This window comes from Cutaneotrichosporon oleaginosum (assembly GCF_008065305.1).
Source record: "Cutaneotrichosporon oleaginosum strain ATCC 20508 chromosome Unknown ATCC20508_contig03, whole genome shotgun sequence".
NCBI classification, from domain to species: domain Eukaryota; kingdom Fungi; phylum Basidiomycota; class Tremellomycetes; order Trichosporonales; family Trichosporonaceae; genus Cutaneotrichosporon; species Cutaneotrichosporon oleaginosum.
In genome coordinates, this window is record NW_027072172.1 from 1,887,750 (window position 1) to 1,911,258 (window position 23,509).

General features: G+C 60.9%; 8 protein-coding genes across 8 annotated transcripts; 3 read left to right on the top strand and 5 right to left on the bottom strand.

Moving 5' to 3' along the window:
- Positions 1–1,512: 1,512 nt before the first annotated feature.
- On the top strand, positions 1,513–2,173 carry COLE_03949 (uncharacterized protein; the record flags this gene model as incomplete). The annotated part of the gene is made up of 2 exons (XM_018427332.2): positions 1,513–2,066; positions 2,146–2,173. 2 exons carry the CDS (start codon positions 1,513–1,515, stop codon positions 2,171–2,173), a joined length of 582 nt encoding a protein of 193 aa, XP_018279576.1.
- Positions 2,174–5,800: 3,627 nt separating this feature from the next.
- COLE_03950 (uncharacterized protein) lies at positions 5,801–8,918 on the bottom strand (the record flags this gene model as incomplete). The annotated part of the gene is made up of 5 exons (XM_018422895.2): positions 5,801–6,405; positions 6,454–7,760; positions 7,801–8,260; positions 8,311–8,484; positions 8,768–8,918. The coding sequence occupies 5 exons, from the start codon at positions 8,916–8,918 to the stop codon at positions 5,801–5,803; spliced, it is 2,697 nt and encodes an 898-aa protein (XP_018279577.1).
- Positions 8,919–9,816: 898 nt separating this feature from the next.
- COLE_03951 (uncharacterized protein) lies at positions 9,817–11,837 on the top strand (the record flags this gene model as incomplete). The annotated part of the gene is made up of 2 exons (XM_018422896.2): positions 9,817–9,936; positions 9,981–11,837. The coding sequence occupies 2 exons, from the start codon at positions 9,817–9,819 to the stop codon at positions 11,835–11,837; spliced, it is 1,977 nt and encodes a 658-aa protein (XP_018279578.1).
- Positions 11,838–12,444: 607 nt separating this feature from the next.
- On the bottom strand, positions 12,445–12,888 carry COLE_03952 (uncharacterized protein; the record flags this gene model as incomplete). The annotated part of the gene is made up of 1 exon (XM_018420329.1): positions 12,445–12,888. The coding sequence occupies one exon, from the start codon at positions 12,886–12,888 to the stop codon at positions 12,445–12,447; it is 444 nt and encodes a 147-aa protein (XP_018279579.1).
- Positions 12,889–13,179: 291 nt separating this feature from the next.
- On the bottom strand, positions 13,180–13,488 carry COLE_03953 (uncharacterized protein; the record flags this gene model as incomplete). The annotated part of the gene is made up of 1 exon (XM_018427333.2): positions 13,180–13,488. One exon carries the CDS (start codon positions 13,486–13,488, stop codon positions 13,180–13,182), a length of 309 nt encoding a protein of 102 aa, XP_018279580.1.
- A 194-nt stretch (positions 13,489–13,682) lies between these two features.
- On the bottom strand, positions 13,683–15,048 carry COLE_03954 (uncharacterized protein; the record flags this gene model as incomplete). The annotated part of the gene is made up of 3 exons (XM_018420325.1): positions 13,683–14,534; positions 14,720–14,899; positions 15,010–15,048. The coding sequence occupies 3 exons, from the start codon at positions 15,046–15,048 to the stop codon at positions 13,683–13,685; spliced, it is 1,071 nt and encodes a 356-aa protein (XP_018279581.1).
- Positions 15,049–15,362: 314 nt separating this feature from the next.
- Positions 15,363–16,311, top strand: COLE_03955 (uncharacterized protein; the record flags this gene model as incomplete). Its single annotated transcript, XM_018422897.2, has 4 exons — positions 15,363–15,400; positions 15,453–15,594; positions 15,647–15,789; positions 15,846–16,311. 4 exons carry the CDS (start codon positions 15,363–15,365, stop codon positions 16,309–16,311), a joined length of 789 nt encoding a protein of 262 aa, XP_018279582.1.
- A 2,177-nt stretch (positions 16,312–18,488) lies between these two features.
- COLE_03956 (uncharacterized protein) lies at positions 18,489–21,307 on the bottom strand (the record flags this gene model as incomplete). The annotated part of the gene is made up of 5 exons (XM_018427334.2): positions 18,489–20,388; positions 20,451–20,580; positions 20,619–20,810; positions 20,864–21,167; positions 21,206–21,307. The coding sequence occupies 5 exons, from the start codon at positions 21,305–21,307 to the stop codon at positions 18,489–18,491; spliced, it is 2,628 nt and encodes an 875-aa protein (XP_018279584.1).
- Positions 21,308–23,509: the final 2,202 nt, after the last annotated feature.

Here is a 23,509-nt window from a genome sequence, read left to right on the forward strand (position 1 = left end):
AGTGATGAGAGAGGAGCCGCTCGAGTATGGACAATGGTGAGGGGAGATGAAAGATTTAAGAAGATTGGGTGATGGGCCAGTGTGATGTGGAGAAGGGAGAAGATGCGACGCGAGAAGGTGGCTCAGGCCGAGGCGCACGCGTTATGTGTGTGTCGGTGGATCGGTGTGGGGTGTCTGGCTGCGGCGTCCGGTCGAGGATCGGTGCGCCTGTGGGCGTACGTGTGAGGCGTCGATTACTCCAGTACGTATGGCGGCGAGACCTTCCACAATCCTCCTTGACGGTATTGCGAGGCAGGGGGGCTGTAGGAGGTCAGCACGGATGCCAAGGGGGAGGGAGGGCGCCGGTCTGCGCCGGTTACACTCACCTCGCTTGTATGGGTGGAGGAGTAGGGGGAATTGAACGTGCGGTAGGCCTACGCGGGTGGACAGTGGACAGGTAACCGCGCGTGTCGAAGAGCCGTCGGCGAGGGCGGGGAGGGCGGCGAGTGACCTCGTCGCAGTTGGACGCAGTGGCTTGAATTGTTCCTGGTTGTCCTGATTCAAGACGGACAAAGCGGGAGAGGAATCCTTGAGACTGTCTGAGTAGTGAGCAATTGTGAACAAGAATGCGATGAATATATCGGTTGCGGGTGCGTCAAGAGGGCACGGGTGCACGGCATGCACGGGCGACAGGGAAGGCGGGGAACATGGGCCATGTAGTGTGGACCGCGGACCGAGGGGAGTAGGTGGTGGTGGGCAATGCGCAAGCGTCGGTTGGCGGTTGGCGCAAGTGACCGAGGAACGTGTTGGCGACGGATGCGTGGTCGTGGTCGAGGTCGAGGTCGAGGTGGGTGCGTCGAGAAGAAGCACGGTTGGCGCGCGAACGGGGACGGAGGGGTGCGTTGCGAGCGAGAATCATTGTCACGGTCAAGCAGGGTGGATGGGCGCACGGGAGTGACGGGAGTCAAATCGGGGTCAAGTAGCGAGGACACGGAGAAGCATGTGGGTAAAGCGTCAGTATGCATCCAGATAATGATGGTGATGATGAGACGATGAGAGGAGGGGCGGCGAGATGTGGGTTGGCGATGAAGAAGAAGAGGTGGATGACGACGTCGACGATGGGAACGACGACTCGAGTGTGTATGCAACCTCAGGAGATCCCCAGCAAGGGCAGGGGTTCAAGGGGCAAATACCGCCCGATATTCGAGGGGTACCAGCTCACCCCCGCCCGTGCGTCACTTGACCCCGCCCAGTGCGTTTGAGCGACGTCCCTTGTTCCGTGCTCTCTCTTTCTCCACCTCTCTTGCATCACACCAGCACTCACCCTGCACGTCTCAAGAGAGCACTGCTCTTGTGATGGGGTTGAGCGCGGCGATACTCGTGGGCAGATGTGTGAGAAGAATTAAAGGCTGCACGTTAGCATGTCCCCCCGGAGTCTATATGGCCCCGGCCAGCCGCCCGACTGATGGGTGTGCGATGAGGGGGAGGGAGTTGTAACATGAGGGTCTGTGGTGGCGGCAGGGCAGGGTGATAATGGACAGTGCGAGGCTGCCTGCGAAGCACAAGTCCAGGTATCCAGGTGCCCGAGTGTCCAGGTCTCTCGAAGTCTTGTGCTCTCGAGTGCAATTGCACTGCACTGCGTGCGAAGCACGCCGAGGGGAATGGAGGGAGAAGCAGAGATCCCTCGTGTGCCAAAGCACAACGCAGACGACTATGCGGCGGCGCCGAGCCGCGCGGGCCGGGCACCATCGAGGGTCGGCGCCGTGCCACGGCCCAGCCGGGGCCATCACATGCACCAACAGCTGCATGCACTGCAACTGCTCCCGAGCATGTGATGCTCGGCGCCGGCATGCTTCTCTGCTATGCGCAGCTCCTTGCTCTTTATTTTTTAAAAATTCCCAACGTAAAAGTATCCCCGGGTGGCGCCATGCCTGTGGGCGGGCGCCACTCGACGCTCACCCCCTGCGCAACAAAAGGTCACGACCGGGTTGCCTTTGCTCCCAGATTCATTTGGAGGGACAAGCGCCCGTCGATGCCCAATATATGGCTGAGATGCCATGGTCGAAGCAGATTGACGACAAGCGATGGTATGTGCCAATGTTGGTGGGGGTCGGGGCGGGGGTGGGGTGGGGCGGGGCGGGGGCGGGGCGAGTGACTCACGCAAAGTGTGGAAGTCAAGAAGCGAGAACTCTGAAGAATTGTGAGGCAATGAGGCGATGTGGGAGATGCCTTATATCAGGCGGCGAAGTGGTAGTGGGCAACGTGGTGCTGACGATGTTGAAGTCGTTGGTGTTATGGCGAGGGCAGAGATGAATGGGAAGTGAGACAAGCAGTGTGGACTAGTCGGACTGAATGCGAAGGAGATGAAATAAATGATACAAAACATCACGGCCAAGAAGATCCAAGCGTAGCGAAGGCGAGGAGGGGGCCAAGGAGTACATCATCTCATCTGAGGCTTGGTGGCGGCGGCGCTCGGCTTCTTGTCTGGGAGTGGATGGCATATGGCGGGAGATACGCGTGAATGGAGAATGCGCACGATCGCAGGCCCGCGGAGCGGGCTGAGCCGTACAAGCTCAAAGCGCAGAGCTCTGAGTACGAGTCGGATTGTGGGTACGTGGGTGGGGTTTCGCCACAGCAGATGGGCAGAAGTTCATTGATGGCCTGTCCTCCCGAGCGCCCGAGCCAGGGTGTGTGTACCCGCCGTGCCCTCTCAGGCATACCAGCCCTGTCCTGGTGGCCTGGTGGCTAGGACATGTTGGACGTATTCAGGCGCCTAGCACTGGCCTCGTGCCACAAGGCCCTCTTTGAGCCCTCGGATCCCGCAATTCTGGTACATCATCTTGGGCCGAAATCCACAGGTCTCAACGAAAGGGAGGGGAGGGGAGAGGCCAACGCAGGCCGCAAATTCAGCACGGAGTAGAACCGCGGGTAAAAAGAACTTGGTTTGAAGGGTCTCAAGCGCAAGAGTAGCTTAACCGCCCTGCGCGATCTCATCCTGGACAGCCCGTGGCGTCGGCGGCGCTCAAGCTGGACTCTCGGGGCAGCAGGGACAGGGCTACAGGGCAAGGAGGAACGAGAGACCACAGACGACCCAAGAGGGTAAGACAACCGGGGTCAAGTCTGCGTCACGGCTGGCACGCCGGTGCCTCGGCCGGTCAGCCGGACCTGGACCTGGTTATTTTCTTTCCGTTTGCCTCTTTGTAGACTCGTAAACGGGTTCGTCGTTGACCACGAGTTGGCCGTCGCTGCCGTTATCGGTGTTGCCACCAGGTCGCCAGTTAGGTCCGTCACGCGCCACCATCGTTACAGGACACGGACACCACGGAGCAAGGTCCGTTGTCGATCCGCCCATCGCTCCATCGCTAGTGCCACCGGGATTAGCCGTCCATCCCACGACCCACGCCTCTCGGCACCTCGCGAGCTTGACGAGAGCTATGTGCGATGTGCGTGCGCCACCGGCCCCCAGGCCATGCCGCAGCTGGCTCGCAGAATCGCAGGATCGCAGAATCATGGGATCACAGGATCACAGGACACAAGGACGCAAGATGGAGGTGGCCGAACGCCTTGCCTGAGTTGAGCCTGTTCTAAAGCTCCGAGCTCCCCAGTGGCGCCCGCATCGACGTCAGCACGGACCCCTGCCTCGTGCCCCCCCCCCCCCCTCCAGTGACTACCCTCGGAATTCATCCTACTTGTACTCTGCATTCCCTTGAGGCAAGGCCTTGAGTTGGATGAGTTGCGTAAAAAGCGTGGCCATCGTTTCCTGACCGCGGTGCAGGGCCAGTTCCCGAAAGCATGGACAGGCATAGAGTTTAACGGTACGGTTGTGCGACGCCTTTGTGCACTGGACACCTGGACGCCACAGGCAGTGGCGCCCTGGCTCCGCTCAATCGCCAGCAATATGGCGCCGACTGCGTACTCATCTGCGCGATGCCGTACACAATTTCTTCCTGCCAGCGCGCACTGATTACACCAGCCCGCACAAACCCGGCCTCCCGATCCACGTGTTTATGGCATGCTGATCGGCGGGTCGGGGCGACGGGGCGGACGGGGACGGCGGATGACTTGATAGCTCCGCCGGCGCTGTCGGTGTCGGTGGAGATTAATAACACGTCGTCCTTGCGTATCTCGAGTTCTCGATAGCTTGTGAGAAACTGGGAAAATGGGGTGCAGACGTGGACACGAGCGAGTAACGCTTACGAGATTAGAGGAGTGACTAAGTACAACCCAAACGATGAACTGAATTGTACAGTTCATGCTCGCGGATCACGGAAAAACGCGTGCCTCGCAATCTGATGGCATGGCGTGGGCAGGCTTATGCCGCCCGCTGACGGCAGCGGCCGCGGTATTGCGCTTAATGTCGTCGTTGCTATTCTTTTCCGGGGAGCGGAAATGCGGAATGACGGCGTGGCCAAAGCAGACGCCGGCGAGATCCACCTCGCGTCAGCTCGCCACCGACGCGTCTCCGGCGGAGGCGGCTACGAGTGCGCTGTGCCGTATGCTGTCTTGCCTGATGCGGACCCGTCGGCGGTGTGTTCCTCTCCGTCTCGCTCCCGCCAGTGCCTCCGTACCTCGGTCCGCGGCGTCGTCGAGCGGAGGACGCGTTTCGCGTCTCGTCGCCACCACGATACCTCGCTGTAACAACTACAGCGTCTGAGATCTCGGCATGATGTCGCGATTGCAATCTGCAGTCGTCCCGAGTATTTCCCGGTTAAGTGTCAATTCAACCATTACCATCGCAACGTGCATGACGCTGTGGCGCCTTCGCGGACGGCCCTCCCTCAACCGCCTTCGACGTACACATACATAGCTCAGATTCACATTCACTCCCCGATTTGGAGAGCGACTCGCCAGATCGCCATCTTCGACTGCGAGACAGCTGCCATTCACGATTCACTTGAACACACTGCACTGCGATGATTCATCATTCCATCACGCATGACCAAACGTTCACATGTGCAGAAGCTGCAACTGGTAGGCTCGACAACCCTGGCGACCTCTCCGAGTAGCACCAATAGATCTATTCAACCGCAGTCAGTTTTTCACATCCCTTCAGTTGCCAGCCTCAGCAGGGAGGCGCTGAGCGCTCTGATCGTTAAAGAGACGAAATAGAATCGACGATGGGCCCCGTGTACGACGCATGATCTGCCCATCTGCCAACCGCCGACCGGTTGAATAGACGACCCGTCGATCCATGTGATCCACCACCGATCGGCGCACGATGGGCGTGCGCTAGGGCGTACAGCCTCCCACCCAGCCCGCAGCTCAATTTCATTGTCCTCAACGCCCTGTGGCCGGCCGGTCTTATCGGGGTGTGCAGACCGCTGGTCGACTCGATGTTGTTCCCATTCTACGTCAGCCTGCATCGACAATTCACTCCTCAGACTCTTCAAGGTTACTCGGCCACCGCCGCTCACATCTCTGCCCGTCTGCCCGCTCTCTCGTCATGCTCACATATCACACACTAGTCACTGACAACCTGGGCGCCGCCTCCCCACAGCCTCGCCACTCGGTACTCTCACACACACCCACACCCACACACACAAATCCTACACTGACACGCACACAGACCCTCCCACAGCTGATGCTTCAACCAGTGCATCTTCCTCGGCACACTCAAGCCTACACAGTGACAGGTGGAAATCGTTGATCTGAGAAACGAGAGAACGCAGAGAGGGTAGGACCACTCCACGGAGAACAGCGAGATGGATGGGATGCGGTGGTTGATCGAGAAGAACATATTTGTTGATGTTTACACAGCGGTGGAGAGATTGCAATTGAGTGGGATACTGAGAGCGGCGGCGCATCAAGTCATCTCGCATAACTACTGCTGCCAGCCAGTGTAGCCGCCGTTACGCGAGCCACCATAGTGGCCCTGCTGTCCGTAAGGCGACCAGTCGTGGCTCTGATAAGCGCCGTACGGGTACGACGCAAAGGCCTGCTGGGTCTGAGGCTGCTGGGGCTGCGCACGCGCACCCGCCGCGGCGCCGGCGCCAGTCTGCTGGTTACCGGCCTGGCCCTTGAAGCTGTCCTCGGGGGTGCCAGCCTGAGGGCGGTTGGGCTGCTGTGAGCCGGCCGCGCCAGTAGGAGTGTTGATGCCGCCACCAAGGAAGTTGTGCAGACCTTGCTGCTGGTAGCCAGACTGCGGCAGCGATCCCGCGCCAATGGGCTGCGGAGTCTGCTGGCTCTGTCCAGACTGGAGGGTGCCGCTAGCCTTGTTCGAGTCACCGAAGCGTCCGAGACCATACGACTGGTCCTCAAAGCCAGACGATGGGTAAGGGTTAGGGGCGCCGTACGGCGAGTGCGTAGGTGGGGTTGGCTTGCTCGCAGGGATGGGCGCGGGGGGCTGGTGGGAGGGGGGCTGCCCGTACAGTTGGCGCCCGCCCATGGGGTAGTACTGCTGGAACCCGGGGTTGTGAGTGTGACCGTCTGTGCACAGTTAGTACTTGGAGACTGTCACCTCGCGCAAGGACCTACACTGGTAGTATGGGTTGTAAGGACCCGAGGGGTGCTGGTAGTAACCCATGCCGCCGATACCAGAGTAGTACTGCTGGTTCTGCTGGTGCGGCAGGCTCTGCTGAGGCTGCGAAGGAGCAGCGGGGGTGGGGGCCTGCTGCTTGGGCTCCTCGGCAGCGGGAGGGCGGCCGTAGCCGGCGTTCGAGAACGAGTCGTAGTTGCGGCCGTGGCCGTACTCGTTGTGCTGAGGCTGCTGCTGTCCAGGCCACTGGTTGCTGAAACCGCCAGCGCCGAACTGGTCGTAAGACTGCTGCTGAGGCTGCTGCTGCTGGTGCTGCTGCTGTTGCTGCTGGTGCTGCTGCTGCTGTTGCCCGTGCTGCTGCGACTGCTCGGTCTGCTGACCCTGCTGACCCTGCGAGCCGATGGGGTTGTAGTAGCCATCCTGGCGGTAGCCGTACTGCGACTGCTGAGGCTGCTGCTGCTGCTGCTGTTGAGCAGGCTGGTGAGGCTCCTGCTGCTGACCCTGCTGCTGCTGCTGCTGCTGCTGCTGGCCATACGCGTCGTACGTCTGCTGGGGCTGACCGGGGTAGCTAGCAGGAGGCTGAGGAGGAGCAGCCTGCTGCTGCTGCCACGCTGACGGCTGCTGTGCCGGGACAGCCTGCTGAGTAGCGGCAGCTGCGGGAGCGGACGGGGCAGAGGTGGCAGAAGGGGCGGAGGAGGTATGAGCGACGGGAGACTGAGCAGCAGGAGGCTCCTCAGCCTGAACAGGCGTCTCAACGCCGTCTCCGTTCAGGCCACCGAAGCTGAGGTTGCCGAACTGAATCTCCATGGAAGAAACGCCGCTCGCCTGCGCAGGAAGGACGACGGCCTCGCCGCCGGTCTTGAAGCGGTGCGCACCACGGGACGAGGTTCGGGGCTGCTGGGACCCAACGGCCTTGGACGCGACAGTGTTAAAGCCGGGAGGACCGGTGTAGGTGGTAACTGGCTCAGGGGCAGCTGGGGCGGCAGTGGGGGCAGCGGACCCCACAATGGCGGGGTCGGATGCCCAGGACTGCTCCTGCACGGCGGTTGCTGCAGTCTCCTTGGCGGCCTCGGGCTCGGGGTGCACCTCCGGCGCAAGCACCACAGGCTCGGGCTGGGTGGCGGGCTCCTCTGTAGTCTCCTCCGTGACCTTCTCTGGCTCCTCTGCCTTGGCCTGCTCGGGTTCGGGCTGTACGACCTCCTCTTCGATCTTCGCGGGCTCCTCTGGTGTTACCTCTGGCTCGGGCTGCGGCTCCGGGGCCTTGGGAGCAGGAGGGGGAGGTGCGGGCTTGGGCTTCTCAATAGGCCTGCGACAGATCAGCATAAACACTCATCGCGTCGACGAACTTTGCAATCTGGGCCCAGGTCATCTTGGGCTTGGGCGCGGGCTGGGCGGGTGCGGCGGGTGCGGAAGGGGCGACGGCAGGTGCGGCCACAGGTGCAGCCGCCGTAGCAGGGGACGCGGAAGCAGCAACTGGAGCTGTGGAGGCCTGCTTAGGTGGCTGAGCTGACTTTGGCAGCTCTTTGCCCCACGCGCCTCTCTTGACTGGCTCGGGAGCAGCCACAGGCTCCTGCGGCTTTGTCTCTGGCTGAAGGGGCTCCCCCCATCCAGTTCCGTCGTCCTCGTGCGCAGAAGCAGCTTCAGCCTGCTCAACCTGGGAGCTCCAGCCATCGGCAGTCGTCGCCGTTGAAGTAGGCCATGCGTCAATGGGAGCGTCGCTCTTCTTGGCACCGCCGTTCACGTTGCCGTAGCCGCCGCGACCAGCGCGCGCTCCGGCGCGTCCGATACGAGCTCCACGTACAGCAGCTGCAGAAAATGTCAGCTAGCCAGCATAGGCATCACGCTACACGACGTACCCATGCCGCGTGCTATACCGCCACCGCGTCCACCTCTACCGCCACCACGTCCACCACGGCCGCCGCCAGAAAACTCCTCCCAAGGCTCGCCGGCATTCCGACCGCCATGGACCTTGGATCCGGCGGTCTTGGCAGGCTTCTTCTTCGAGGCTTGGGTGAACTGAGTCGTGCGGCCTGCAGGCGCGAAAGGTACGTCACAGTCGTGAACAGGTGCGACGCGTGAACAGTGCGGTTGTGATGGGAGCGGATGCACAAGTACGAAGATTGAGGTGCGAGGATGAGGTGCGAGGTGCGTTTGTTGACAGGCCAGGGTTTGAGGTCAAGAGAGGGGAGAAGACACAATTGAGGCGTCACGGGTCACAAAAGAAGCGAGTGAACAAGCGTCAGCGCTGTGCGATGGCAAAGGAGCAGCCGTTGCGCTTGGGCAGACAGTATCAGAGCCAGTGACGGGACGCACCTTCAGAGATGGCGAGAACAGTGTCCTCTACATTGCCCTTTGAGTCTTGGAGAGCAAAGACGAGGTCCTGCTCCTCCCAATCGGGGAAGATTGCCTGCAGCTGCTGAAGCTGCGAAGCGAACTTTTTGCTCAGTTCGCCGACTGTTGCCATTGTGGCTGGTCTTTGATGGGGAGGGAGGGGTGAGGGGGTGATGCAATGGTGGACAAGGAAAAGGGATGGAGGACGTGGTCTAGTGGGAGGGACGACGACGGAGTCGGGACGGGAAGTCGCCGGATCAGCCGCTGACAGATGGCCTCGTTGAGAACGGGGGTGTGCTCGACGTGGGGGAGAGAGTAGTCGAGGATGTTCGACGTGTGGAGATTGAGAAAGTGAATGGTCGTGTGGATGGATGGAGGAGCGAGTGCAAGCTCGAGTACGAGGGAGGGAGGGAGGGAGGGAGGGTGTGAGGGAGGTGGGTGATGAGTGGGACAAGGGGAGTGTGGCACGCCTACTCTGCCCAGTGGTGCCTGCCATTCAATCGGTGGAGCTGATGGTTACGCGTCTTCTCGTGGCCCCCCGAACATTGTAGGGTGACACGTTACAATTTGCTTCCGCTCATTTACTCGACCAGCTTTGAGTCCAATTGCGGCTCCCCTGCGTGCCTATCTGCAGCTGCCGATTTGATTCCGGAAGCAACACGTGGTGTTAGCTAACAGCACGCGAGTGGAGGCATATTTTCTCTCCCGTGGTGGGAATGGGCACCCCACGCAAGCAAGCAACTCTCTGACGGGTGGAGGTTTGTAGGATTTTGAGAGTGGCCAGCCTGTACAGCCTGTGCACTCTCTCTCTTTCTCCATTGCGTCTCGCTCCTCGGTGGGCTACATTTCTCTATTCATCTCCCCTCGGCTCTCTCTAGACATCGCCTAGGACGCCTTCGCCACCTGTAACATCTGCAAAAGCACACGCAACGTGCGCGCCGATACCCAGCTAGCCCACAGCCGCAGCCTAGCCTCAACGCCCTCGCCTTTGCCACCTCTAGTCTCCTCTCTCCCAGTCACATCTCACCACCATGGCGACCACTAGCATGATCAAGGACATTGCGCCGGTGCCCTCGTCGGCCGACTTCATCGATGTCGTTCTCCAGGGTACCATGCGCCGCACCCCCACCGTCATCCACAAGAACTTCAAGGTGAGTCGGCTCACACGAGCACCCCGGACATGGCTGACCTCGAGATCTCGCGTATCAGGAATTTCTACATGCGCAAGGTCAAGTTCACGCAGGACGCGTTCGACGAGAAGCTCGGTCGCATCCTTGACGAGTTCCCAATTCTTGACAACCTGCACCCGTTCCTCTCGAGCCTGCTCAACGTGCTGTATGACAAGAACCACTACAAGCTGGCGCTCGGTCAGATCTCGACGGCTCGTCACCTCATCGCCCAGGTCGCCAAGGACTACTGCCGCCTCCTGAAGTTCGGTGACTCGCTGTACCGTTGCAAGCAGCTCAAGCGTGCTGCCCTTGGTCGCATGGCCACCATCATGCGCCGCCAGAAGGACCCCCTCGCTTACCTTGAGCAGGTGCGCCAGCACATCTCGCGTCTTCCCGCCATCGACCCCAACACACGCACGCTCATCATCTGCGGCTACCCCAACGTCGGCAAGTCGTCGTTCGTCAACAAGATCACTCGCGCCGATGTCGACGTCCAGCCTTACGCTTTCACTACCAAGTCGCTTTTCGTCGGCCACATGGACTACAAGTACCTCCGCTGGCAGGTTGTCGACACCCCCGGTGTGCTCGACCACCCGCTCGAGGAGATGAACACGATCGAGATGCAGTCTATCACCGCGCTTGCTCACCTCCGTGCCGCCATTCTCTACTTCATGGACCTGTCCGAGCAGTGTGGCTATACCATCGAGGCGCAGTGCAAGCTCTTCCACTCGATCAAGCCCCTCTTCGCAAACAAGCCTGTCGTTCTTGTGATCAACAAGATCGACATTGTTCGCCTGTCGGACCTGAGCCCCGACAACCGTGCTTTCGTCGACACGATCCTCAACGACAAGACCGTGACCGTAGTTGAGGCATCGACGTACTCGGAGGAGGGTGTTATGGACGTGCGCAACAAGGCTTGTGAGCAGCTCCTGGCCCACCGTGTTGAGCAGAAGCTGCGTGGCCACCGCATCGAGGCCGTTGCCAACAAGATCCACGTTGCGATGCCCCAGAAGCGTGACGACGTTGAGCGACCTGCGTTCATCCCCGAGGCCGTCAAGAGCCGCACCACGTACGACAAGGAGGACCCGAACCGCCGCAAGCTCGAGAAGGAAGTCGAGCAGGAGATGGGCCTCAACCCCTGGCTCGGCATCTACACGCAGGACCTCAAGCGCGACTACATGCTGGCGGACGACTCGTGGAAGTACGACATCATGCCCGAGATCCTCAACGGCAAGAACGTCGCCGACTTTATCGACCCGGACATCGAGGCCAAGCTCGAGGCGCTGGAGCGCGAGGAGGAGAAGCTCGAGGCGGAGGGCTTCTACGCCTCGGACGAGGAGGAGATGCTCGACTCGGACGAGGAGGAGTTCCTCGACGCCGCCGCCCAGGTTGCCCGCCGCAAGGCGCAGCTCAAGAAGATCAGCCAGGCCAAGAACACGCTGCAGAACAAGCCTGTGATCCCGCGCAAGAAGAAGCACGTCACGCTCGACGAGTTCACGCAGGGCATGCGCAAACACGGCCACGACCCGGTCGTGCTGGAGAAGCGTGCGGCGCGCCTCATCGCCGCGAAGAAGGCGGCATGGGAGGCCGCCGAGGCCAGCCGCGGCAGCGACGGCGACGGCGACGGCGACGGCGACGTGTCCATGGATGTGGACATGGACGAGCGGCCGCGCAAGGGCCGCGCCGCGCCCAAGGGCGAGCTCCTCCCCGCCGGTATCACGACCAAGGAGCAGGCGGACAAGTCCAAGCAGCTGCACCACTTCGCTGTGCGCGAGCGCAACCGTCTCGCCAAGGCGTCCGAGTCGGACCGTCACATCCCTATCACGCGTCCCAAGTGGATGCTGGCGGGCAAGCGCAAGGGCGGCAAGACGCAGCGTCGTTAAGTGGGCTAGATGGGGGGCGGGGAGCGCGAGTGACCGCGGCGTGCCGCGCTGTATGTACACCTGGTACTATAGATACCCTATGGATCTGCATTGATAGAGAAGGTTGGGTTGGCGAATTGGGATAGTCAGTGTTTTAGTCAATTTACAGGAGATCTGAATTCTAAAGCACAATTTAATCCGCCGTATTGAGGACCCACGTCAGCCTGATGTTGGATCTCGCTTGTAGGTTTGCACGGGAAGAAACGTGCATCCGTGGCGATTGGGCGTATTGTGGCACTAGTGACACTCTCCTTCGAGCGATGTCGTGATAATCAAAGGGTGTCAATGTTGTGTGAATTCTGAGATGAAGTCGGACAGCCGCCGGAGAGTGGCCAAACCCATTCGGTGCAACCCACTCTTTCGCCGCTCGTAACCCACTCCTTGCAACGTACATCTCACTCCTGGCCATCCACGACTAACAAATAATGATTCAGTGGAAGCACTGACAGCAAGCAAGAACGGCAGAAACGTTGACCTGTGTCTTATGGCGCATAAACACGCATCGACACAGTACGGGGTCCTGTGACGTCTAATCTATATCCATGCGTCGGTCTACTTGAGTGACGGCTTAGAACGGGAGGCGCTTGAGGTCCTCAACCGTGACGCCCATAAGTCTAAGCGTAGACGGCTCAAGGTCGCGCACCTCCTGGTCGAGGTGTTTCTCCATGGGCTCCTTAAAGCTGTCGATAACCGCGCGGAACTCGGCGGCATTGTAGCTCCCCGGATCCGCGCTCGCTTTGTCCAGATAGGCATTGTATCGCTCCAGCCCGTCGTGGATGACGCGGTGCGACGCAACGTGTGCGGACGAGCGCGCGAACGCCGGGTGTGTGCGTGCGAGCACGGGGAAGATGTTGGCCTCTTCGTTCCGGTGGTGCCCGTCCAGCGAGAGCGCGACGGCGCGCGCGTGGTGCAGGAACCCGCGCAGCGACATGCCGTATTTGTGGAAGGTGCCGTCGGCGAGGCGGTGGTTCTCCGCGAAGGCGGACTTGAAGCCGCGGTGGATGCGCGCCATGCCTGCTGAGGGCGCGGCGTACCACTCAGCGTCGGTGCGAGTGGGGGTAGGGCGTGGCATTGGGTTAGGTGTGAGTTTGTTAGAGGATAGAGGATCGACGATCGTGAGACTGTGTCCCGGAGAGAACTGATGCGATGCCAAGAGATTGCAGAGGCTGTATATATAGCACTTCCGGTGAGCGCGAGGTTAGAGAGATCAGTTGGGATGCCGCCACAATCCAAGTGCGATGTTGTGAATGCTTATCAATCAGTGAAACTCACTTTGGATCGCCAACCGACATTAGAAAAACTCCTAATGCGATTGACTTAACGGGAATAGAATCATCACGTGTGACCCTTCGGGCATATTCTGGGTGCCTCTCTGCGACGGACGTCCATGATATCGTTTCTCGCTAAACGACGGCAAGCTGCGGATCAGCAGCAGTGGCGGATCGGGGCGAAAAGATAACGACGAGCTAGAGCTATACCACTGCCGCGTGACTATGCCAATTGTTGGGCTGCAGCTACCGATGCTGCAACTTGCCTGCCACTTGCGGTGTGGCGTGTGTGAGCATGATGTGTTCCACGAGCAGCCACTGACGAACAGCAGACTACCGCACATGCGCGCTGATGCATACTCACACACACTAGCTTACGAGATGGATATCCTTACGCACGAGCACTGTTGAAATGATGCAGCCTTCTATGATGCTACAGATGAGGGTATGCGTGTACGGGTATGTGGGCGTTGAGGCCCTTTTGTTTCTCTTCTAACATCCTAGCTCTAAATGAGCTCGCCTAGGTGCTACCCTGTATTTAAAGGACGTTGACCTTGGGGAACTGGAGCTTAGGGCCGATCTGGCCGCAGCACATCTGGCCGAGCTTGTGGCCGACCTCGATGGCCTCGTCAAGGCTCTTGCCCTGCGCGAGGGCACCAAGAAGGCCACCGGCAAACATGTCACCGGCACCGTTGGTGTCGATGATCTTGTCGGCGGCAAGCTTGGGGACGGGGTAGATCTTGGGGTTGGGGTCGTTGGGGGAGAGGTTGGCGGGCGAGGCCGAGGGGCTCGACGACGCGACGAGGGTGCTGTCGGGGCCCTGGGTGATGATGACAACACGGGGGCGCGAGGCGTTCGACTTGGAGAAGACGGCAAGGGTGGACGCGACCTGCTCGGGGGTGGCGTCGGCAAGGCCGGCAGCCTCGGCGTAAGCGGCGGCCTCGGACTCGTTGCCGATAAGGATGTCGACGTGGGGAAGGAGCTCCTCAAGCTGGACCTTGAAGAACTGGGCGATGAAGGGCGCTGAGAGGTTGAGGACAACAGTCTTGCCGCGGCTCGAGGCAGCCTTGGCGACCTCGAGAGCCGACTCGATGCCGTGGGTGAGGAAGAAACCGCCAATGTAGAAGAACTTGGCGCCGTCGATGAGGGCGGCGACCTCGGGCTTGGCGAGGTGCTCCTTGTGGAACATCTCGGCGGCGCGGAGGGTGGTGACGAGCGAACGGTCGTGGTTCGAGAGAATGACGGCGCAGGCACCGGTCTTCGTGGGCGCGGGCTGGACCTCGTACGCGCTCACAACACCCTCGGTCTCGTTGACCTTCTGGAGGGTCTGCTTAAGGTCATCGTCACCGACCGAGCCGATGTAGGCAACCGACTTCTCGGGGAGGACGTACTGAGGTCAGCGCTGCTACGGAAGGTATGCCATCGTGCGTATGCCGCAAATAAAGACGCAGATGACCGGTCTGGGGGAGCGAAAGGTTGATGGGCACAACTTCCTAGTTCAAAGCCGTAAAGCGCGTCAAAGGTCACGCTCAAGGTGACGCCCCAAGCCCCACGCCCTCTCCCCAAGAGACTCACCGAAGCCGCACGCGCCGCGTTCTGGGCGGCACCACCAGCCACATAGGTGACCTCGGAGTTGGCGACAATGTCCTCGTAGATGGGCATGTGCTTCTCCTCGGCGAGGATGGCATCGTTGGCCTTGAGGCCGTACTTCTCGAGGTACTTGGGGCCGTCCTGGGGCGACACCTGGATGTCGAGCTGGGGTCAGGCGCGGAACAGTGAAGGATGAGGCAGCATGTGGCATGCACGGGGGCGCCATCGAAATGTGTAGCCAGCGCGCACCCCACAATGCCCTATCCACGACGTACGAGGGGGTTACCGATGCAGACGACGATGGGGGAGGACATGGTTGAGATGAGGTGGGTGGAATGGAAAGTCGAGCAAGAGTCGACATGTCCAAAGTCGTGCACGTTGCTTGGCGGACTTGTCGGGCGTGTTCCTGAGCTGGACACCGGGGGTGGTGATTTTCCAGGGGTGAGGGAATATTTTGAGGGTTTTAAGTGGTTTCTCCGCCACGTGCGCCACACGTTGAGTGCATCACTCGGTCACATCCGCTCTATGTCCTGATGGCGGATCGCCGGCTTCAGGCGAGCCGGACTTGGGACTTCTGTTGAGCCCCTCCAGACACAACTGCGGTGTCGGCTTTACACACTCGCCCACCATGCTCATCTACTTCTGCCGCCACGGCCAGACCGAGTTGTGAGTCGCGCTGACCGACATCTACGACGAGTGCCTCCGCCGCTCACACCAGCAACGCCCAGGGGATCATCCAGGGCAACATCAACGTCCATCTTAATGAGCAGGGGCAGATGGAGGCGGCGCTGCTCGCCGAGGCTCTCAAGTCGGTGCCATTCACGGAGGCGCGAAGCTCGCACCTGACGCGTGCATTCGAGGTGAGTGTCTCTGCTATGCGTGGTACAAGTCGTCTCTGTCAACTAACGCCAGACCGCCCAGGCTGTGGTTAGCCAGCACCCCGGCCTCGAGCTGGTCGCCGACCCAGGATTGCGCGAGCGCCAGCTCGGCTCGCTGGAGGGAAAGCGCTGGACGCCCAAGGACGGCATCCCCCCCGATGCGGAGCAGAGCGGAGCGTGAGTCCCCAAACCTCTCACCTTGCTACTGTAGTGCTTCAAAGAGCTGACACCAGCTTCCGCGCTCGCGTCAAAGAGTGGGCAGAGGGCTTCTTCGCCGACCACGTTCCCACCGGGCCCACCGACCCCTCCACGCCTGAGCCCATAGTCCTCGCCGTCTCGCACGGCGCGTACATCTCCGCTTTGCTCGGCGCGCTCCTCTCCCCTCCCTTTTCCTTCTCCGTCGCCCCAGGTGTGGACACCCACAAGCCGTGTCTTAACACGAGCCAGATGAAGGTGCGCGCCACCTACGACGCGCAGAAGAAGAGGTGGAAGGGCGAGATTCTGTCGTGGGCCAACGTCGACCACATGGGTGGACGGGAGCAGCGTATTGGTGTCAGCGATGACATTCGTGAAGAGTTCCGGAAGGCCATGGGTATGGGTGTGAACATCGAGAAGGCCGGTGAAGGAGCGGAGGAGAAGGCGACGGAGGAGGAGGAGGCGCACCCCCGCTCGAAGGGAGTTCGAATCAAGGCGTCGTAGAACTAGACATATGTAGATGCATTCGAATGTTGATGTTGATGCGAGTTGGACTCTATACCGACTGGTGTGCTAGGGTGATGACGCCTTGCCACACCCGCCAATTTCCGGTATTGCCGTCAGCCACCTCAGCCTAGGTCGAACCCATTCATGCCCTCCACAACATCAATACCTCTCTAACCACCATGTCCGACCCCTCCGACGGTACGTCCTTCGCTCTCGCTCTCCCCGCCTTCGCCTCGCCCCGCATCCGTCACGCGGCCCGCCCGCAAGGCGACCAGCGACCTCCACCTCCACTTCCATAGCGCCTCGCCTCGTTTCGGCTTGTGTTCGCCTCGTTTAGTCCGCCTCCATTGCCTCGCGTCTTCGCGTCGATCCCCCGCGCCAGTCTGTTCCGTGCAGCGACTAGTGCGGCATCAACGGTCAGAGTTATTGCCCGTCATCTGCGCCAGCGAAGCAACGCAACCGCAACGCAACGCGACGCGACGCGACACGCTCATGGCACCCCCGCAGTCCCTAGCCTGCGCATATGTTCTATTCGCGCAGTCCGCTGGCCCTCCTAGTGGCTCAGCGTGGCCATCCACGGCGAGTGAGGTGCTGTCGCTGGCTTGGCCAGCTTCCTGTTTGTGCTCTGTCATCACCTTCGCCTTCCTTTACCTACCATCACGTTCCCACTGCAGTTCATCATCCAATTCCTTCTACAAATTGCGCCACCGTCTCCCCTCTTTCCGTCGTCTACTTGACCTTGCATTCTTGCACACTCTCTCGCGTTCATGATCACTCCTAACAACTTAGTTTGGCAGAACTCGGCCCCGGCCGGCGACAACTACCGCGAGCAGCGCGACGGTTCTCCCCGCGCCGCCTCTCCCCGCCGCGACGAGCGCGAGCGTGAGCGTTCGCCCGCTCCACGCCGTGACCGCTCGCGCTCGCCCGGCCGCAACGGTGGCGGTGGCGGTGGCGGTGGCGGCGGTGGTGAGGACCGTGGCCGGTGAGTCCCCCACCAAAGCTACTCTGACATCAGCAACGAGGATGGCTCCACGAACAGGGGCAACAACCTGCACGTTAGCGGGCTCGCGCGCTCGATCACCGACCGCGGCCTCGAGGACCACTTCTCCAAGGTTGGCAAGATCGTCAAGGCTCAGGTGATGCTTGACCCGCACACTCGTATGTCCGCCCAGCATGCTCTAGGCTAACATTCAGAGGAGTCGCGTGGCTTTGGCTTTGTCATGTTTGAGACGTCGACCGAGGCGGAGAATGCCATCACCGAGTTCTCGGGCAAGGAGCTCGAGGGTCGCGTCGTCACCGTCACGCACGCCAAGCGCGGCCGTGCGCGCACCCCCACTCCTGGCCGTTACCACGGCGTCAAGTACGACCGTCCCGGCTTCGGTGGAGGCGGTGGTGGCCGCTACGGTGGCGGCGGCGGTTACGGAGGTGGCTACGGTGGTGGCGGTTACGGCGGCGGTGGTTACGGTGGCCACGATGAGCGCCCATACCAGCCGCGTTCTTACGATGCGCGCTACTCTGACCGTGGCCCGCGTGGCTACGACGACCGTTATGATGACCGTCGTGGTGGTGGCCGTTATGACGACCGCCGTGGCGGCTATGACCGCTACGATGATCGTCGCGGTGGCGGCGGCGGTGGCGACGGTGGTTACGACGACTACCGTCGCGGCCCCCCTCCTGAGTGAGTACTTTGCGGTTGTGATTGTTTGCGCAGGTGGCTATTTGGAGAGTACACGCTTCCTATTCGTCAGCAGACATGCTGAGTGAGGGAAGTCAGACCTTTCAATGGTGGAGGCGTGGGCCGTGATGTGATGCCCGGACCATCCTTGCCTCATGCCTCTGTGGCACCGACACGACAAACCTATGTTTGGACCATGCTCACGCCAGCCGCTACGACGACAGGGCTCCTCGCGGAGACGACCGCCCGCCCCGTGGCGGATATGACGCGCGGCCGCGGTACTAGGTGTAGACCGCATCGCGTCGCCTCCTCTTCCGTGTCCCTTCTCTTTGCTCGCCATAAAATACTCAGCGGGGCCGTGGCCCAGGTAAGACCTATCGCTGGTAAGAAAATGCATCGTTGTCGGTGTTACTGGCCAATACAGTCGGGGGTACTACAGATTCGAGAGTCGTGATCGTCAGTCTATTGTGTGCGGGTTGACCAGTGTCTCGTCTCGTGATTATTCTCGGTGGGTCATGCCTAGTGTCTTTAGGGGCGAGACGGGTAAGAGGGGAGGGACAGAGGACGAGCGCCGCGCGACAGGTCTGCTGGCTATCGCGGCGGCCGCTCCAGCCTTGCCGACGTTGAGGAGGAGCATACTCCCGCTCTCGCTGGGGTTGGAGCGGCGCGAAGTCATGCTCTCCCCCGCTCGCGAGTGGGAGCTATCCCCACGCCGCGACGAATTCGAGCTGTCTTCACGTGATTGCGGCGCCAACCCCGACGCCGACGAGCGTGAATGCCCCGAATCGCTCGTCTGCTCTCTCCGATCTCCGTTCCGCCGCGCCCGCTCTCTATCCTTGCTACTATCCCGTCTCCGGGGTTTGGACGGCCGCGGCGTGCTATGCCCGCTTCCGGTATCCACGCCAAGGCTGCCCACAGGCTGGGCTTTGCCGCCGGTGGGCTTGACCGTCGCGCTCCGCTCCCTATCCTCGCGGAGGTACGACGGCGGTGTCTCCTTGCTGCGCGAGCGGCCGCGCGACGGCTCGCCCTCGTCCCCGCTCGTGCTGGGGATCGCGAGGGCGCGCGTCGGGGGCGTGGGGGGCACGTCGGGCTTGCGCCGCCGGGTTACGCTCTCCGTCGGCGGCGGGGGGATGGCGGCCGCCAGCGCGTCTCGCACAACGTCGTATCCCCGCGGCTCAGTGAGCGTGAGCACAACGCGCGGGGCGTGCGCGAGCGCCGCGATCGACACAGAGACTGTGCGGCGCAGCGGCGCGCCGAGGAGCGCCTCCGGTGACGGCGGCGGCGATGGGGGGTCGTCCAGCAGCGGCGTCGACACAGTTCTGACGGGCATTGGCTTCTTGCCGGCCTTGCGCTCAGCTGTGAGGCTTGACAGACTCCGCATGAGGTGTTGGTGCGGCTTGCCCTCCTGCAGCGGTTCCAGAGTGATGTGGTCGGGGGCGGGGCTCAGCGGCTCCTCGGGCGTCGAGAGCGCGCGGGAGCGCGAGCCGGGGCGCGACTTGCTCGCGTTCCGGCTCCCGGGTTTCGAGCTGGGGCGGGAGGAGGGGCGCGAGGGGGCGCGGCTTGGAGCGCGGGACGCCGCCACGCTGCCTGAGAGATTGCCGGCTTTCTCGACCTTGATCTGCATCCATGCTTGCTGCGCCCACGCGCGCTTGCCCCTCAGGTCTGCCTGGGGTGGCGGCGCCTCCTTGCGCACACTTGGTGGAGGGACACTGTTGGAGCGGAAGGGAGATTTGCGTCCCAGTCCCAACAGCTGTGCTACCCACCCTTCAGTGGTTTGAGGCAGGCGGTCGTCGTCCGCTTGAGCTGGCGGTGCGAGCGGCAGGACGAGTTGCAAGACGGGCGGGGATGTGTCGGGGAGGTGGTGGTAGAGGATACCGGCGCAGCGGAGGAGGTATTTGATGTAGGAGAGGATGCGCTTCTCACTCTCGTGGCTCGGATTGCGGAAGACTATTGGCCCATTATCGTCCATTTCGAGGTAAAGTGGTAGCGTGTACTTGACCTCTGATGGCACAAAGGTTGTCGTCTTGAAGGTGCGGAAGGCCACCATGCGTGCGTGGTCAATCACACGTGCCCGCATGTACTGTCCCACGTCGTACTTTGCGAAGGCCTTCATGCGGCGATGCGCATCCAAGTCCACGAAGTTGTACATCGCTCTGCGAACGCGTGTCCACGCTAGTTCCTCCTCGACGAGCTCGATGTCAGTCAGCTGCGTGACTACGCCGGGCCCAAGCGCGCGCCACGGCTCGCCTGGTGGATATATGACATCCATGAGCTCGAGGCATTCGGCGGCCCGCTCGCCCATGATGGTCCGCGACTTGTGATGTGGGCCGAGGGGGAAACGTGTCTGCAGTAGCATTGCGAGCATAGTCAGCGCGATGCACCAGATGTCAACTTCGGGCCTGGTGTCAGCTGTCGACACATAATGTTCCAGCTGGTCGGCAACCAAGGCCCCTTCACTTACCCGTAGTATGTGACTTCCCCTGGGCGGTGGTTGAGAGCGTTGACTATCTCCGGTGAGTGGAAGGCTGGTGAGCCACAGCACGTCGTGAGCTTGGGCTCGGACGCGGAGAAGTTTGTGCCGAGGCCGAGGTCTGCGTGAGCGGCGCGCAGGTTTGGATTAGCTACTCACCAAGGAGGAGGATGTTGCCTGTTTCAATGTCGATAAGGATATTGTCGCCCTTGAGATCGCGGTGGCATACGCGCCCGGCATGCAAGTCATCGCGGACAACGCTGACGAGTTGATCGAGGATGTAGGCGGCACGGCTGGGGGCGAGGGGGACGGGGTGGTGGGGGAGGGGGACGTGAGTCCGGGCGCACTCCTCTGGGCGTTAGTATGACCCCTCTCCAACTCCTCCGGCTCGTCAAGTGACGCACCAACGAGATAGAAATGACCGTCGGTGCGTACGAAGCCATCGACACCGATAAGGCAGGGATGCGGAGGAAGTTGGGCAAGGAGCGTTGGTTCTCGCAAGAGACGCGCGGCGATGAGTGGGTGGTGGGGGTATAATGGGGTGTGCTTGAGAGCGAACTCCTTCTTTCCGGAGCGGACGCGATACACGGTGCTGAACTTGCCGCGGCCGAGCACGCCGCCTTCGTCGCGGGGCACGTACGAGTAGTCTGCGATGCCGCGGTCAAGGAGGACGTCGGGCGATGGTAAAAGGCGAGGCTGCGTCTGTGGCTTGCGTCAGCAGTAGCTCGGAGAGGACGGCGACTCACGAGCTTGGCCCACTCGATGGTTGGCGCAGCGCCGCCGTGATACACGAAGAGCGTACCGGCGCCGGGAGGGCCCTCGTCTTCCTTTTCCTTGTCCTTTGCCATTATCGGAGAGGCATTGATAGTGTGGAGGCAAGATGTGATGGCGAGGGGAGGTGGGAGGAGACGAGTGACGTCGTGGTGTCGATGGTGTCAGGTGATTGGCGGTGAGCGCTCCGACAATCGGGATCGACAAGGGATGTGCTCTTGGCTTGCAATAGTGGCAGAATAAACTCTATCCGGCCTCGCTGACGAGACGATGTTCTGTCGATTGTCTTGGCTTGGTGCGTCCAAATTAAATGAGATGGAGATAGCAGTCGATGCTGTCGAAGGAGGTGCGAGGCCAGATGATTGATACAAGCGAGCGTGTCTCGCTACTCGCGAGGGACAGTGGGGGCGGGGTACATACAGGGCAGAGATGCTCCACAGCCCACCACCCCACCCCGGCTATCATGACCCCCCGCGGGGTCGGCCAACCACATGAGCCCGTTACGTGCGCGTCCGCCCTCCCTGCCCCCGTGCTATTGCGGGGCAGCCGGCCTGCGACGGCTAAGCCGGGCACGCCGGCCATGTCCCTCAAACGCGACCGACAGACGACAGGCTACACCCCGGTTAACCAGCGGCCAGCGGCTCGGGGCTTGGCCGCCCCCTTGGCGGTCGGCATCCATTGCGATTACAGTAAACTCGGCTGCGTCCCCGTTAGCGAGAACTCTACCGGCCTTTTTTCCTCGCTAGTAACAGCACGTCGAGACGTAGCGAAGGGCGAAATCACCGTCACGGCAGCGGCGCCCGGTTCCTCCCGCATCCTGATAGCAGATAGCGACGGCGAACCCTGCTGCTAGGCGTAATCACCTCAGCCACATGGGCGCGACGTCGGCGCCACCCCGTTGGCCTGCTGCTGATAGTCGTCATGACCTCCTGATGCCACGATCTCCACGCTCCTGGAGCTAGCTGGAGCGTGCGCCATAGTTTTCTTTGTGCTTTTACTGCCAACGAACGTGGCGTGACGACCAGCTGGCTTACGACAATCTCATCTCAGCTCCATTGATAGTCACGTCGGCCACAGGCCCGATCACAGTCACGCAGCGTCTTCAAGGAGGATGAGATGGACCGTGTCATTGCGTGGCGTCTTGGTTCAGGCTGTTCTTCATAGGGCAACAGGCGCAGGCGCAAGAGAGGTTCAATCATATCGCAGTCGGGCTCACAGGTGCCAAGTTGCCCGAGGTCGTCACCCTTCCGTCTGCAGCCGGCCGCTTTCCCAATCAGACCCCCCTTTTCTCCGGCGATCGGGCCAATCGGTCGGCCCGCCCTCTTCAGAATTTCAGAATGAGGACACAGGCCGCGAGAGGGCGAGAGGGCTGGAAAGAAAACGGGGTCATTAGACGTCGGTCTTCTAGAGAACGCCTAGGAGCGAAGCTTGTTCGTCCCTCGCCTGACCAATCACAGAAGCTTCTCACACGCACAGAGCACGCCCTTTCCTCGAAATACGAGCTTTGCACTTGAGCATTTCCGGTGGATGAAATTCCATCGACCATCAATGCCTTCATTTGAGTCAAAGACTTCGCGGGTTCTGTCCTGGGCGGCTGTTATGTAATGGGAAGCAGTATATATGGAGCTTGAATGCATAGTTTTCGCCCCAGACGGCGCTGTGGGTAGGCGGTAGCGAACTTGTTCAATATCGTCTCGGGGCTTCAACAAGCCAAGCCGAGGGTCGGGGTTCGAATCCCGTTCTCGCCGTGTCAGGATGGGCATCAAGAATTCGAATTAAGTGGCGGAGGTTAATTCCAACCCACACCTGATTAACCGATTCGACAACTCGAGCCACCGGGCTATTCAGCAAGATGCATAAAAGACAGGTGAGTTCTTCGATAGTTGATAGTTGATAGTATGGTTGCATGAGAGGGAGGTGGAGGACGGGTGATTAGGAGCATTAGGGAGATCTAAGGACGAGCGATTAGGAGGATCTTGGGAGCATCTAGGAGCATCTAGGACGATCTAGGAAGAGCGATTAGGAGGATGGAGGACGGAGGCGATAAAAACGTTCGAGCGGGCGATGACAACGATCTGGAGGAGAGAGAGATCAGGAAGAGCCGCTCGACGTTTTGTAGTTCACTCTTGACTGTTTTGGTGCACCGCTAGCATGGGGGAGCGCCCATGTGAGTCAGGTATAAGGCAGCAGGCTGCCCATGGCGTTGCGAAGACATATCGCGAGAGACATACATGGGGGAAAGGACACAGAGATGCATGTTCTGCACGTGTACTAGGGGG